Source organism: Coregonus clupeaformis, chromosome 1, assembly GCF_020615455.1.
Source record: "Coregonus clupeaformis isolate EN_2021a chromosome 1, ASM2061545v1, whole genome shotgun sequence".
NCBI classification, from domain to species: Eukaryota; Metazoa; Chordata; class Actinopteri; order Salmoniformes; family Salmonidae; genus Coregonus; species Coregonus clupeaformis.
The window spans coordinates 56,859,141-56,876,285 of NC_059192.1; the positions used below are offsets into that span (position 1 = coordinate 56,859,141).

The following is a 17,145-nucleotide window of genomic DNA, read 5'->3' on the forward strand; positions in this document are numbered from 1 at the left end:
TCAAATGAAAACAAAATATTGGTCACATACACGTGTTTGGAAGATTTTATTGCGGGTGTAGTGAAATGCTTGTGCTTCTAGCTCCAACAGTGTAGTAATATCAAACAAGTAATACCTAACAATTACACAACATATATCCAATACACACAAATCTAAGTAAGGAATGGAATTAAAAATATCTACACTATCAGTCAAAAGTTTGGACACACCTACTCATTCAAGGGTTTTCTTTATTTTTAAAATTTTTTACATTGTAGAATAATAGTGAAGACATAAAAGCTATGAAATAACACATATGGAATCATGTAGTAACCAAAAAAAGTGTTAAACAAAACAAAATATATTTTATATTTGAGACTCTTCAAAGTAGCCACCCTTTGCCTTGATGACAGCTTTGCACACTCTTGGCATTCTCTCAACCAGTTTCATGAGGTAGTCACCTGGAATGCATTTCAATTAACAGGTGTGCCTTCTTAAAAGTTAATTTGTGGAATATATTTCCTTCTTAATGTGTTTGGGCCAATCAGTTTTGTTGTGACAAGGTAGGGGGGTTATACAGAAGATAGCCCTATTTGGTAAAAGACCAAGTCCATATTATGGCAAGAACAGCTAAAATACGCAAAGAGAAACGACAGTCCATCATTACTGTAAGACATGAAGGTCAGTCAATATGGAACAATTCAAGAACTTTGAAAGTTTCTTCAAGTGCATTCACAAAAACCATCAAGCGCTATGATGAAACTGGCTCCCATGAGGACCGCCACAGGAATGGAAGACCCAGAGTTACCTCTGCTGCAGAGGAGAAGTTCATCAGAAATTGCAGCCCAAATAAATGCTTCACAGAGTTCAAGTTACAGACACATCTCAACATCAACTGTTCAGGGGAGACTGTGTGAATAAGGCCTTCATGGTCAAATTGCTGCAAAGAAACCACTAATAAAGGACAGCAATAATAAGAAGAGACTTGCTTGGGCCAAGAAACACGAGCAATGGATATTAGACAATGTGATTTTCTGGATTTTTGTTTTAGATTCCGTCTCTCACAGTTGAAGTGTACCTATGATAAAAATTACAGACCTCTACATGCTTTGTAAGTAGGAAAACCTGCAAAGTTGGCAGTGTATCAAATACTTGTTCTCCCCACTGTATATGGACGAGCAATTACAGAGCGGCATGGACTAAGATACAGTAGAATAGTATAGAATACAGTATATACATATGAGATGAGTAATGCAAGATACAAAAACATTCTTAAAGTGACTAGTGTTCCATTTCTTAAAGTGGCCAGTGATTTCTAGTCAATGTCTACAAGCAGCAGCCTCTAATGTGCTAGTGATGGCTATTTAACAGTCTGATGACCTTGAGATAGAAGCTGTTTTTCAGTCTCTCGGTCCCAGCTTTGATGCACCTGTACTGACCTCGCCTTCTGGATGATAGCGGGATGAACAGGCAGTGGCTCAGGTGGTTGAGGTCCTTGATTATCTTTTTGGCCTTCCTGTGACATCGGGTGCTGTATGTGTCCTGGAGGGCGAGTAGTTTGCCCCCGGTAATGCGTTGGGCAGACCGCACCATCCTCTGGAGTGCCCTGCGGTTTAGGGTGGTGCAGTTGCCGTACCAGGCAGTGATGCAGCCCTACAGGATGCTCTCAATTGTGCATCTGTAAAAGTTTGTGAGGGTTTTAGGTGCCAAGCCAAATTTCTTCAGCCTCCTGAGGTTGAAGAGGCTCTGTTGCGCCTTCTTCACCACACTATTTCAGTTTGTCAGTGATGTGACCTCCCGAGTGGCGCAGTGGTCTAAGGCACTGCATCACAGTGCTAGCTGTGCCACTAGAGATCTAGGCTATCTCGTCATTGTTGGTAATCAAGTATACTACTGTTGTGTCGTCTGCAAACTTGATGATTGAGTTGGAGGCGTGCTTGGCCACGCAGTCATGGGTGAACAGGGAGTACAGGAGTGGGCTGAGCATGCACCCTTGTGGGGCCCCAGTGTTGAGGATCAGCGAAGTGGAGGTGTTGTTTTCTACCTTCACCACCTGGGGGCGGCCTGTCAGGAAGTCCAGGACCTAGTTGCACAGGGCGGGGTTCAGACCCAGGGCCTCAAGCTTAATGATGAGCTTGGAGGGTACTATGGTGTTGAATGCTAAGCTATAGTCAATGAACAGCATTCTTACATAGGTATTCCTCTTGTCCAGATGGGATATGGCACTGTGCAGTGTGATGTCGATTGCATCGTCTGTGGATGTATTGGGGCAGTAAGCAAATTGAAGTGGGTCTAGGGTATCAGGTAAGGTAGAGGTGATATGATCCTTGACAAGTCTCTCAAAGCACTTCATGATGACAGAGGCGAGTGCTTCAGGACGATAGTCATTTAGTTCAGTTACCTTTGCGTTCTTGGGTACAGGAACAATGGTGGCCATCTTGAAGTATGTGGGGACAGCAGACTGGAATAGGGAGAGATTAAATATGTCCGTAAACACACCAGCCAACTGGTCTGCGCATGCTCTGAGGATGCGGCTAGGGATGCCGTCTGGGCCGGCAGCCTTGCAAGGGTTAACACGCTTAAATGTCTTACTCACGTCGGTCATGGAGAAGGAGAGCCCACAGTCCTTGGTAGTGGGCCGCGTCGGTGGCACTGTGTTATCCTCAAAGCGGGCGAAGAAGGTGTTTAGCTTGTCTGGAAGCAAGACGTCAGTGTCGGCAACGTGGCTGGTTTTCCTTTTCCTTTGCCATGGCTCAGGGGCTGGGGTCCCTGATGATCTTCTTGGCCTTCCTGCAACACCTGGTGCTGTAAGTGTCCTTGAGGGCAAGCGGTGTGCACCCAATCATGTTTTCGGCTGAGCGTACCACCCTCTTTAGCGCCTTGCGGTCTGCGATGGTGGAGTTGCCGTACCAGGCTGTGATGCAGCCCAAACGTATGATCTTGATGATGCTCCTGTAGAACACTGTGAGGGCCCTCGGGGACAGGACGGATTTCTTCAGCATCCTAACGTTAAAGAGTCGCTGGCATGCCTTCTTCACCACGGTGTCCGTTTGGTTTGAGCATTTCAGGTTTTGACAGTTATGCCTGGTTCCTCCTGAAGTCCAAAATCAGCTTCTTTGTTTTGCTGATGTTGAGGGAGAGGTTGTTTACCTGGCACCAGGTTGTCAGAATGCTTACCTTCTCCCTGTAGGCCGTCTTACTGTTGTTGGTAATCAACCCTACTACTGTAGTGTCGTCAGCGAACTTGATGATTGAGTTGGAACTGTGTGAGGCCGCGCAGTCGTGGGTGAACAGGGAGTACAGGAGGGAACTAAGCACTCACCCCTGAGGGGCCCCCGTGTTGAGGGTCTGCGTGGCTGATGTGTTGTTGCCTACCCTCACCACCTGGGGATGGCCCGTCAGGAAGTCCAGGATCCAGTTGTAGAGGGAGGTGTTCAGTCCCAGCGTCCTTAGCTTAGTGATGAGATTGGAGGGCACTATGGTGCTGAAAGCTGAGCTGTAGTCAATGAACAGAATTCTCACATAGGTGTTCCTCTTGTCCAGGTGGGAGAGGGCAGTTTGGAGTGCAATAGAGATTGCGTCATATGTGGATCTGTTGGGGTGGTATGCGAATTGGAGTGGGTCCAGGCTGTCAGGAAGGTGGTGTTGATGTGAGCCACGACCAGCCTTTCAAAGCATTTCATGGCTACATGTGTGAGTGGTATGGGGCGATAGTCATTTAGACAGGTTACCTTGGCGTTCTTGGGCACAGGGACTGTGAAGACACTTGCCAGCTGGTCAGCACATGCTCTGAGTACGCATCCTGGTAATACACCTGGCCCTGTGGCCTTGTGAATGTTAACCTGTTTACCCGTCTTAATCACATCGGCTATGTATAGCGTGATCACACAGTCGTCCAGAACAGCTGGTGCTCTCATGCATGGTTCAGTGTTGCTTGCCTCGAAGCGAGCATAGAATGCAATTTAAATCAAATGAAATGAAATGTTATTTGTCACATGCGCCGAATACAACAGTGAAATGCTTACTTACGAGCCCTTAACCAACAATGCAATTTTAAGAAAGAATTCCCCCCCAAAAAAATACCCCCAAAAAACATTAAATAAAAAAAATATATATATAAAAGTAACAAATACTTAAAGTGTCACGGTTTCGGCTGAGGCTGCTCCTCCTCCTGGTTCGGGCAGGCTTCGGCGGTCGTCGTCCCCGGAGTACTAGCTGCCACCGATCTATGTTTCATGTTCGTTTGGTTTTGTCTTGATGTTGTACACCTGTGTCTTGTTAGTCCTCGTTAGTGTCCTATTTAGTTCTCGTTGTGTGTGTTTGTCTTTGTGTGTGATTGCTCTTCTGTTTCGTGTTGGAGCTACGTACTTCCCTCCAGTGGTTTTGGAGAGGTTTTTCGCACATGTTAGTGCGCCGTTTGTTTGACGCCTGTGTGCGCCGTTATTTCGCCTTCGGGCTTATTGTGCTTATTTTCTACGTGAATATTGCACTAAAGTCTTTTGGACTGAGCTTCTGCGTCCTGCGCTTGATTCATGCACCACACCCACCTTCAGCACCCCTTGACAGAATCACATACCAAAATGGAATCAGCAGGATCGGCAGTTACGCCTGAGTCGCTCGAGGAGCATGTTCGCGGCCAAGATGACCAGATACGACAACTGGGGACCGCTCTACAGGACGTCATCAACACCCTGCACCGATGGGAGGCCAGCGGGGTACCCACACCTCCACCTACCCTGCCAACCCCATCGGCCGGTCCACCAGTCCCAGGTCCGGAACCCAGTGTCTCCGGACCGCTCCTGTCTCAGCCTCCAGTATTTATGCTGCAGTAGTTTATGTGTCGGGGGGCTGGGGTTAGTTGGTTATACCTGGAGTACTTCTCCTGTCTTATCCAGTGTCCTGTGTGAATTTAAGTATGCTCTCTCTAATTCTCTCGTTCTCTCTTTCTCTCTGAGAACCTGAGCCCTAGGACCATACGTCAGGACTACCGGGCATGATGACACCTTGCTGTCCCCAGTCCGCCTGGCCTTGCTGCTATTCCAGTTTCAACTGTTCTGCCTGCGGCTACGAAACCCCTACCTGTCCCAGACCTGCTGTTTTCAACTCTTTAATGATCGGCTATGAAAAGCCAACTGAGAGACCTGAGCCCTAGGACCATACGTCGGGACTACCGGCCGTGGTGACTCCTTGCTGTCCCCAGTCCGCCTGGCCTTGCTGCTATTCCAGTTTCAACTGTTCTGCCTGCGGTTATGGAACCCCTACCTGTCCCAGACCTGCTGTTTTCAACTCTTAATGATCGGCTATGAAAAGCCAACTGAGATTTATTCCTGATTATTATTTGACCATGCTTGTCACTTATGAACATTTTTGAACATCTTGGCATGGTTCTGTTATAATCTCCACCCGGCACAGCCAGAAGAGGACTGGCCACCCCTCATAGCCTGGTTCCTCTCTAGGTTTCTTCCTAGGCTTTCGCCTTTCTAGGGAGTTTTTCCTAGCCACCGTGCTTCTACACCTGCATTACTAGCTGTTTGGGGTTTTAGGCTGGGTTTCTGTACAGCACTTCGAGATATTAGCTGATGTAAGAAGGGCTATATAAAATAAAATTGATTGATTGATTGATTCGGCTCTCGCTCCCGAGGGCCTATGACGGAACAGCTGCCGGGTGTCAGGGGTTCCTCCTGCAGGTGGAGCTCTACCCGGCCACTGTACACCCGGTGCCCTCGGGACACGAGAGCGTTTCCGCCCTCATCTCCTGTCTCACGGGCAAGGCGTTGGAGTGGGCTAACGCCGAGTGGAGGAAGATGGACGCCAACACCATCTCCTACGCCGAGTACTCCCGCCGCTTCAAGGCCGTGTTCGACCATCCACCTGAGGGCAAAGCGGCGGGGGAGCGTCTAGTCCACCTGAGACAGGGGAGGAGGAGCGCACAAGCGTTTGCTCTAGAGTTCCGGACTCTAGCGGCGGACGCAGGGTGGAATGAACGGGCCCTCATCGACCATTTTCGATGTAGCCTACGGGAGGACGTTCAACGTGAGTTGGCCTGCAGGGATACCCATCTCACCTTCGACCAGTTGGTCGATATGTCCATCCGTCTGGACACCCTGCTGGCCACCCGTGGACGTCCCGAGGGGGGTCCGTCCATTCCCCCCTCCGGCACCTCCGAGCCGAGCCCTGTGGAGCTCGGGGGTGCCGGCGCTAGAGAAAGGAGGAGGAGGAGCCCGAGGGGGCCTGTCTCCTGCACCAAGTGCGGTCGTGGAGGGCACACTGCGGCCAGGTGCTGGGGAGGGTTCTCCGGGGAGAAGACAACAGGCCACGCACTGGGGGCATCCCAGGTGAGTAGACGTCCCACTTACTCAGAGCTTTCTGTTGCGCACTTTTGTATACCTGTGTGTTTTCCACAGGTTGCACCTCATTCCCAGCATAAGGCGCTAGTAGATTCAGGCGCAGCTGGGAATTTTGTTGATCGGAAGTTTTGTTTAGATTTAGGGATCCCTCTCCTACCTGTTGACAAACCTTTTCCCGTTCATGCCTTAGATAGCCGCCCGTTGGGGTCGGGGTTGATTAGGAGATCACAGCACCACTTAGGATGTGTGCGCAGGGGGTCATGAAGAGACTATACAGCTGTATCTGATCGACTCTCCCTGCGTACCCAGTGGTGCTGGGAATTCCCTGGTTAAGCACCCATAACCCTGCTATTTCGTGGCAACAGAGGGCTCTCGATGGGTGGTCTGCTCAGTGCGAGGGGCGATGTCTGGGTGTTTCCGTGGGGGCGACTTCGGTGGAGAGTCCAAACCAAGTGCCCGCACTGCACATTCCGCCTGAATATGGGGATTTAGCTCTCGTGACAGGGGGATTGTGCGATTGATCTCCAGGCAGGAGCAGCGCTCCCACGGAGCCATGTGTATCCTTTGTCTCAAGAGGAGAGAAAAGCTATGGAGACTTACATAGCCGAATCTTTGAGACAGGGATACATTCGGCCCTCCTCTTCTCCCGCCTCCTCGAGTTTATTTTTTGTGAAGAAGAAAGATGGAGGGTTGCGCCCGTGCATTGATTACCGTGGTCTCAATCAGATTACTGTGAAATACAGTTATCCACTCCCTCTGATTGCGACCATGACCGAGTCATTGCATGGAGCGCGGTTTTTCACAAAATTGGATCTCAGGAGCGCGTATAACTTGGTGCGCATTATGGAGGGCGACGAATGGAAGACAGCGTTTAGTACCACATCAGGTCATTTCGAATATCTCGTCATGCCATATGGGTTGATGAATGCTCCATCAGTCTTCCAATCCTTCGTAGATGACATTTTCCGGGATATGCAGGGACAAGGGGTGGTCGTGTACATTGATGACATTCTGGTGTACTCGTCTACCCGAGCCGAGCATATAACCCTGGTGCGTCGTGTATTGAGGAGGCTGTTGGAGCACGACCTATATGTCAAGGCAGAGAAATGTCTGTTTTTCCAGGAGTCGGTCTCCTTTTTGGGTTATCGGTTGTCCGCGTCAGGGGTGAGAATGGAGGTGGATCGTGTGTCCGCTGTGCGTAATTGGCAAACTCCAACCACTGTAAAAGAGGTGCAGCAGTTCTTGGGCTTTGCGAATTACTACCGGAGGTTTATCCGGGGTTTTGGACAGGTGGCAGCTCCCATCACGACCCTTCTGAAAGGGGGTCTGGTGCGCCTGCAGTGGTCAGCTGATGCGGACAGGGCCTTTAGGAGACTGAAGGACCTGTTTACGTCGGCTCGGTGCTGGCGCATCCGGATCCCGCATTACCCTTTCAGGTTGAGGTAGACGCGTCTGAGGCTGGTATAGGGGCCGTTCTCTCTCAACGGTCCGGCACGCCACCTAAACTCCGCCCCTGTGCTTTTTACTCAAAAAAGCTCAGCCCGAGCGGAGCGTAACTATGACGTTGGGGACAGGGAGCTGTTAGCTGTAGTTCAAGCCCTTAAGGTGTGGAGGCATTGGCTTGAGGGGGCTCAACACCCCTTTCCTCATTTTGACTGACCATCGGAACCTGGAGTACATCCGGGCAGCGAGGAGACTGAACCCTCGCCAGGCTCGATGGAGTATGTTTCTCACCAGGTTCGTATTTAAAATCACGTACATCCCTGGGTCCCAGAATGGTAAGGCAGATGCGCTGTCCCGGCGGTATGACACGGAGGAGAGGTCTGTTGAGCCTACTCCCATACTACCGGAGTCTTGCCTTGTGGCACCGGTGGTGTGGGAGGTCGATGCCGAAATCGAGCGAGCGTTGCGTACCGACCCCAGCCCTCCACAGTGTCCTGCGGGTCGGAAGTACGTTCCGCTCGAGATTCGGGATCGACTCATTTACTGGGCTCACACGTCACCCTCCTCTGGACATCCGGGTATTGGCCGGACAGTGCATTGCCTTAGCACTAAATACTGGTGGCCCACTTTGGCTAGGGATGTGAGGGTTTATGTCTCCTCCTGCTCGGTGTGCGCCCAGTGTAAGGCGCCCCGACATCTGCCCAGGGGTAAGTTACAACCCCTGCCCGTTCCACAACGACCATGGTCCCACCTCTCGGTGGATTTTGTGACAGACCTTCCCCTCTCTCAGGGGAATACCACCATCCTGGTCGTTGTTGACCGGTTCTCTAAGGCCTGTCGTCTTCTCCCTATGTCGGGTCTTCCTACTGCCCTACAGACCGCTGAGGCCCTATTTACCCACGTCTTCCGGCATTACAGGGTACCCGAGGATATAGTGTCTGATCGAGGCCCCCAGTTTACCTCCCGTGTTTGGAGAGCGTTCATGGAGCGTTTGGGGGTCTCGGTTAGCCTTACCTCAGGGTACCACCCGGAGAGTAACGGGCAGGTAGAACGTGTCAACCAGGATGTGGGTAGGTTTCTGAGGTCGTATTGCCAGGGCCGGGCCGGAGGAGTGGGCACGGTACATTCCCTGGGCCGAGATGGCCCAGAACTCTCTCCGCCACTCCTCTACCAACCTAACCCCCCTTCCAATGTGTGTTAGGTTACCAGCCGGTTCTGGTACCTTGGCAGCAGAGCCAGATCGAGGCCCCTGTGGTGGATGATTGGATGAGGCGCTCGGAAGAGACGTGGAACGCTGCCCACGTCCACCTGCAGCGGGCCGTCCCTTCGTCACAAGGCGGCGCCGATCTCCACCGCAGTGAGGGGCCGGTGTACGCACCCGGAGATCGAGTCTGGCTCTCTACCAGAAACCTACCCCTCCGCCTGCCCTGCCGGAAGCTGGGTCGGCGGTTTGTGGGGCCCTTTAAAGTCCTGAGAAGATTGAACGAGGTGTGTTATAGGTTACATCTACCTGTTGAGTATAAGAATATTAACCCCTCGTTCCATGTGTCTCTTCTCAGGCCGGTGGTAGCTGGTCCACTCCAGGACAATGAGATAGGGGAGACTCCTCCGCCCCCACTTGACATCGAGGGGCTCCGGCGTACACCGTTCGGTCCATCTTGGACTCAAGACGCCGGATGGGGGTCTCTCAGTATCTCGTGGAGTGGGAGGGGTACGGCCCGGAGGAGCGGTGCTGGGTGCCGCGGAGGGACATCCTAGACCCATCTCTCCTGTCGGAGTTCCACCGGGACCATCCCGCGCGCCCTGCTCCGCGTCCTCCTGGTCGTCCCCGAGGCCGGAGTCAGCGCACGGCTGGGGCCGCGCGTCAAGGGGGGGGGGTACTGTCACGGTTTCGGCCGAGGCTGCTCCTCCTCCTGGTTCGGGCAGGCTTCGGCGGTCGTCGTCCCCGGAGTACTAGCTGCCACCGATCTATGTTTCATGTTCGTTTGGTTTTGTCTTGATGTTGTACACCTGTGTCTTGTTAGTCCTCGTTAGTGTCCTATTTAGTTCTCATTGTGTGTGTTTGTCTTTGTGTGTGATTGCTCTTCTGTTTCGTGTTGGAGCTACGTACTTCCCTCCAGTGGTTTTGGAGAGGTTTTTCGCACATGTTAGTGCGCCGTTTGTTTGACGCCTGTGTGCGCCATTATTTCGCCTTCGGGCTTATTGTGCTTATTTTCTACGTGAATATTGCACTAAAGTCTTTTGGACTGAGCTTCTGCGTCCTGCGCTTGATTCATGCACCACACCCACCTTCAGCACCACTTGACATAAAGAGCAGAAGTAAAATAACAATAGCAAGGCTATATACAGGGAGTACCGGTACTGAGTCAATGTGCGGGGGCACCGGTTAGTCGAGGTAATTGAGGTAATATGTACATGTAGGTAGAGTTATTAAAGTGACTATGCATAGATGATAAACAGAGAGTAGCAGCAGCATAAAAGAGGGAGGGGGTGGGACAATGCAAATAGTCTGTGTAGTCATTTGAATAGATGTTCAGGAGTCTTATGGCTTGGGTGTAGAAGCTGTTTAGAAGCCTCTTGGACCTAGACTTGGCGCTCCAGTACCGCTTGTCATGCAGTAGCAGAGAGAACAGTCTATGACTAGGGTGGCTGGAGTCTTTGACAATTTCTAGGGCCTTCCTCTGACACCGCCTGGTACAGTGAGGGAAAAAAGTATTTGATCCCCTGCTGATTTTGTACGTTTGCCCACTGACAAAGAAATGATCAATGTATAATTTTAATGGTAGGTTTATTTGAACAGTGGGAGACAGAATAACAACAAAAAAATCAAGAAAGACGCATGTCTAAAATGTTATAAATTGATTTGCATTTTAATGAGGGAAATAAGAATTTGACCCCCTCTCAATCAGAAAGATTTCTGGCTCCCATGTGTCTTTTATACATGTAATGAGATGAGATTAGGAGCACACTCTTAAAGGGAGTGCTCCTAAACTCAGCTTGTTACCTGTATAAAAGACACCTGTCCACAGAAGCAATCAATCAGATTCCAAACTCTCCACCATGGCCAAGACCAAAGAGCTCTCCTTGGATGTCAGGGACAAGATTGTAGACCTACACAAGGCTGGAATGGGCTACAAGACCATCGCCAAGCAGCTTGGTGAGAAGGTGACAACAGTTGGTGCGATTATTCGCAAATGGAAGAAACACAAAAGAACTGTCAATCTCCCTCGGCCTGGGGCTCCATGCAAGATCTCACCTCGTGGAGTTGAGAACGGTGAGGAATCAGCCCAGAACTACATGGGAGGATCTTGTCAATGATCTCAAGGCAGCTATAACCAAGAAAACAATTGGGAACACACTACGCCGTGAAGGACTGAAATCCTGCAGCGCCCGCAAGGTCCCCCTGCTCAAGAAGCACATATACAGGCCCGTCTGAAGATTGCCAATGAACATCTGAATGATTCAGAGGAGAACTGGGTGAAAGTGTTGTGGTCAGATGAGACCAAAATGGAGCTCTTTGGCATTAACTCAACTCGCTGTGTTTGGAAGAGGAGGAATGCTGCCTAAGACCCCAAGAACACCATCCCCACCGTCAAACATGGAGGTGGAAACATTATGCTTTGGGGGTGTTTTTCTGCTAAGGGTACAGGACAACTTCACCGCATCAAAGGGATGATGGACGGGGCCATGTACCGTCAAATTTTGGGTGAGAACCTCCTTCCCTCAGCCAGGGCATTGAAAATGGGTCGTGGATGGGTATTCCAGTATGACAATGACCCAAAACACACGGCCAAGGCAACAAAGGAGTGGCTCAAGAAGAAGGACATTAAGGTCCTGGAGTGGCCTAGCCAGTCTCCAGACCTTAATCCCATAGAAAATCTGTGGAGGGAGCTGAAGGTTCGAGTTGCCAAACATCAGCCTCCAAACCTTAATGACTTGGAGAAGATCTGCAAAGAGGAGTGGAACAAAATCCCTCCTGAGATGTGTGGAAACCTGGTGGCCAACTGCAAGAAATGTCTGACCTCTGTGATTGACAACAAGGGTTTTGCCACCAAGTACTAAGTCATGTTTTGCAGAAGGGTCAAATACTTATTTCCCTCATTAAAATGCAAATCAATTTATAACATTTTTGACATGCGTTTTTCTGGATTTTTTTGTTGTTATTCTGTCTCTCACTGTTCAGATAAACCTACCATTAAAATTATAGACTGATCATGTCTTTGTCAGTGGGCAAACGTACAAAATTAGCAGCGGATCAAATACTTTTTTCCCTCACTGTATAGAGGTCCTGGATGGCAGGAAGCTTGGCCCCAGTGATGTACTGGGCCATACGCACTACCCTCTGTAGTGCCTCTGTAGAACCTTTTGAGGATCTGAGGACCCATGCCAAACTTTTCAGTCTCCTTAGGGAGAATAGGTTTTGTCGTGCCCTCTTCACGACTGTCTTGGTGTGCTTGGACCATGAGCAGCAACATTATGTACAAAATAACAAACAAGAGTCCATAAAACAGCAGCCATACCCTCCGGCGCACATCTGGTAGGCTCGTGTCACTGGCCATCTCGCGGCTGGGTTTCCCTTTGTAATCCGTGATAGTTTACGAGCCCTACCACATCCGATGAGCGTCTGAGCCAGCGTAGTATGATTCGATCTTAGTCCTGTATTGCCGCTTTGCCTGTTGGATGGCATCGTCGGAGGTCGTAGCGGGAATGAAGCCACTGACTGATGTGGTAAAGTCCTCAATGCCATCGGATGAATCTCGGAACATTTTCCAGTCTGTGCTAGCGAAACAGTCCTGTAGCTTAGCATCCACTTCATCAGATCACCTTCGTATGGAGCACATCACTGCTTCTTCGTGTTTGACTTTTTGCTTGTAAGCAGAAATCAAGAGGATAGAGTTATGGTCAGATTTGCCAAATGGAAGGCGAGGGTGAGCTTTGTATCCGTTTCTGTGTGTGGCGTAAAGATGATCTAGAGTTTTGTCTCCTGTAGTTGCACTGGTGACATGCTGGTAAAAATGAGGTAAAATGGATTTTAGTTTCCCTGCATTAAAATCACCGGCCACTAGGAGCACCACCTCTGGATGAGCATTTTCTTGTTTGCTTAAAAACCTTTTAAGGATCGGACCCTTTTTTTCAATTTTCGCCTAAAATGACAAACCCAAATCTAACTGCCTGTAGCTCAGGACCTGAAGCAAGGATATGCATATTATTGATGCCATTTGAAAGGAAACACTTAGAAGTTTGTGGAAATGTGAAATTAATGTAGGAGAATATAACACATTAGATCTGGTAAAAGATAATACAAATCAAAAACATGCGTTTAAAAAAAAAAAATTCAGATAATCTTTGAAATGCAAGAGAAAGGCCACAATATAATATTGCAGTTTAGGCGCAATTTAGATGTTGGCCACTAGATGGCAGCAGTGTGTTCGCAAAGTTTCAGATTGATCCAGTGAAGCATTGCAATACTATACTATTTTGTATCAAGTCTGCCAAAAATGTGCCAAATTGGTCAATTGATACATTTTCAAGTACATAACAATAGAGAACATACAAAAATAATATGGTAATACAAAATGTAAGTTTACACACTCCCAGGAATGTCATACATGATGAATCATTAGCTTATACACTTTCACACATCTAGATGGCTGGGCGGGGTGGGTGTGGAACCAGAGACAGCAGGTATTCAAATTGTAGAACCCAGTTCTACATTTGTATATAAAAATGGATTTTATCAAACAAAACTATGCTACATTTTATCTCTGGGACCCTTAGGATGACAAATCAGAGCAAGATTACTGAATGTTAGTAAATTATTTACCTTCCGAGGTGAATGTATCAAACCAGTTGCCATGATACGTTTTTTTGTTGTTGTGCACTCTCCTCAAACAATAGCATGGTATTTTTGCACTGTAATAGCTACTGTAAATTGGACAGTGCAGTTAGATTAACAAGAATTTTAGCTTTCTGCCCATATAAGACATGTCTATGTCCTGGAAAGTTTGCTTTTACTTACAACAGTCATGCTAATCACATTAGCTCACGTTAGCTCAACCGTCCCGTATACGGGACACCGATCCCGTACAGGTTAGGCCCTATACAGCTTGTTGAGTGCGGTCTTAGTGCCAGCATCAGTTTGTGGTGGTAAATAGACGGCTATGAAATATATAGATGAAAACTTTCTTGGTAAATAGTATGGTCTACAGTTTATCATGAGGAATTTTAACTCAGGCGAGCAGAACCTCAAGACTTCCTTAATATTAGAGATCTCGCACCAGATTATGTTAAAAAAGAGACACACACCTCCCCCCTTGAGGCTGCCATTCGATCCTGCCGATGTATAGAAAAACCAGCTAGATGTATATTATCCATGCCCTTGTTTAGCCACGACTCAGAGAAACATAGGATATTACAGTTCTTCAGGTCCTGTTGATAGGCTAGTCTCGAACGGAGCTTGTCCAATTTGTTCTCCAGTGATTGTATCTTTGCCAATAGAACGGAGGGTAGAGGTGAATTATTTATTTGCCTACGTAGTTTCATTAGGGTGCCCGCACATCAGCCACTCTTACGTCGTCTCTTCCATTTCTGAGTCTCGGGGATTAGGACCTGGTCCGGGGTGAGCAGTATGTCCTGTGCCGCCGACTCGTAGAAGTAGAAACCTTCATCCAAATCGAGTTTAGTGATCGCTGTTCTGATATCGAGAAGCTCTTTTCAGTCATGGCGGAAACATTATGTACAAAAGAAGTTAAGATCAGTGCAAAAAACACAGAAAATAGCAGAAATGGTCAGGAGCCCTTAAAACAGCAGCTATTCATTGCAGTGCCATTCTGTATCTAAATTGTACCTTAAATTGTAAGGAAAGAGAATTTGTTTGTGAAACAATGTGAATGGGATCCAATTTGGTTTATATTCGAACTTGGGCTGACTAGGCTACCTAGACTTTTTCAATCCAAAATTATTCACTGGAATGAATCAATAAACACAATAGCTGACATAGACTGTGAGTTAATTTTTTATTAGGCCTAATAGAGTTGCATAGGGCAGGACTACACGATGCAAACCTGCATAAAGCAAGCTCAGCACTATGAGTTTTATTGTCCAATCGTTGCTTTCTCTGTGTCTGTGTATAGGAAACCCCCCTAGTCCTTCTTTAAAATGTAAGTACAAGGTTGCTGCAGTTTGACAGGGTTTTCATCCTCCCCAAGGCCAGGAGTTTTTCCAGGAGTTTTTTTAAACCATGTGACCTGATTAGAGAAACTCTGGTCCCATCATTGCTCATATTAAACCTTTTTACAACAGATTAATCACGTCATACCATATAAGGTCTGGAGTTTTACCTGGTTAAGTTACCAGATAAGGAAAAACTACGGGCCCCAGAATTATTTTTGCACCACACCACTATGGGACCTGTAGTGCCACCTCTGGTGCAGGTTCTACAGTAGCTAAGGTTGATATAATAGAAGTGAATCATTAATTAATGTGTGTAGACCTGCCAACTTTGCTAATTTAATAATGCTACATACAGTAGCTTATAAGGTTATGTTATCATTGTTATGCATGGACGTGCTAGTTAATGTCTAACAAAGCTATATACTTCATAGATACAGATCATAAGGGTCTGATACTGTATGAGTAAATAGATGCTAATCCAGGTTTCTAACAATGCTGCATCCTTGGATATGGCAGTTCATCATGACTGATGTATGTGTTTGCTTGAATTCCTAACATAGGAAATGAGGGGGAACAGCCAGGATCGGGGCTTCAATAAGACGTCAAGCTCTTACAGGGCAAGTAGACTGTGCAATAAAGGTTGAGACCTCTTGGCAGAAGTGGTAGTGTGCATACAAACAGGGATGGCAGTCTAACTAAGCCATTGCTACATACCTCATAGAGGTCTATCATGACGTTGCCCTCTGGTCCCACACTGCTCACTATGTTCTCCAGGGCCAGAGTGAAGAAGAGTCCACGGGCCTCTGACATGTACAGGTTGTAGGAGTCATTCTGGTGCCAGTCCTGCACTGCTGCTACCACCTGGTTATCATCAATGCTGATTATCTGCAAGTCCTGGAAAAGGAATAATGAGTTAGGATACCATGCCATACAATATAATCCAATACAAAACCAGTGGTCCCACTGGGCACAAACTGGTTGAATAAACGTTTTTTCCATATCATAATTTTTTTTATCAATGTGATGGTGTTGAACCAACGTGGAAAACTGATTGGAGGATTTACAAAAAGTCATCAAAGTAAATCAATTTGGGAAATGTTAGACTTTTATTTTTACCCAACTTTTAACCTATATCCAATGACATCGTATGTCATTTCTTTTGATTTCACATTCAATTCTCATTAGTTGACAACTAAATAAACTGTCAATCAAAACTAGATGTTGAACTGATTTCTGTATCCAGTGGGGTAATTCTGTAAACAACGGTACAACTATTCTACTGTTAGTATGATGTTTGTACATCAGTTCTGTGTTGGGATTCCTATGTGGAAGGTTTAATACATTCTTGAAATATTTCCTTTAATATGTATATATAATATGTATATACATACAGTACCAGTCAAAAGTTTGGACACACCTACCTTTTCTTTATTTTTACTATTTTCTACATTGTAGAATAATAGTGAAGACATCAAAACTATGAAATAACACATATGGAATCATGTAGTAACCAAAAAAGTGTAGCCACCCTTTGCCTTGATGACAGCTTTGCACACTCTTGGCATTCTCTCAACCAGCTTCATGAGGTAGTCAGTTGTGTTGTGACAAGGTAATGGTGGTATTCAGAAGATATACTTATTTGGTAAAAGACCAAGTCCATATTATGGCAAGAACAGCTCAAATAAGCAAAGAGAAACGACAGTCCATCATTACTTTAAGACATGAAGATCAGTTTATCCAGAAAAGTTCAAGACCTTTCAAAGTTTCTTCAAGTGCAGTCGCAAAAAACCATCAAGCGCTATGATGAAACTGGCTCTCATGAGGACCTCCACATGAAAGGAAGACCCAGAGATACAATACCGGTCAAACATTTTTGAACACCTACTCATTCAAGGGTTTTTCTTTATTTTTACTATTTTCTACATTGTAAAATAATAGTGAAGACATCAAAACTATGAACTAACACATATGGAATCATGTAGTAACGAAAAAAGTGTTAAACAAATCAAAATATATTTTATATTTGAGATTTTTCAAATAGCCACCCTTTGCATTGATGACAGCTTTGCACACTCTTGGCATTCTCTCAACCAGCTTCATGAGGTAGTCACCTGGAATGTATTTCAATTAACAGGTGTAACTTGTTTCTTTTTTGTCACGCCCTGGCTCTGGGGACTGAAATGTTGAGCCAGGGTGTGGATTT

General features: G+C 47.2%; 1 protein-coding gene across 1 annotated transcript in view; it reads right to left on the reverse strand.

The window, feature by feature from the left end:
• Window positions 1-17,145, reverse strand: part of LOC121536132 (VPS10 domain-containing receptor SorCS1-like) — a 113,998-nt gene that overhangs the window by 50,778 nt on the left and 46,075 nt on the right. The window contains exon 9 of the mRNA XM_041843731.2: window positions 15,657-15,836. Within this exon, the coding sequence (XP_041699665.1) occupies window positions 15,657-15,836 (180 nt within the window). The remainder of the gene's footprint in view (window positions 1-15,656; window positions 15,837-17,145) is intronic.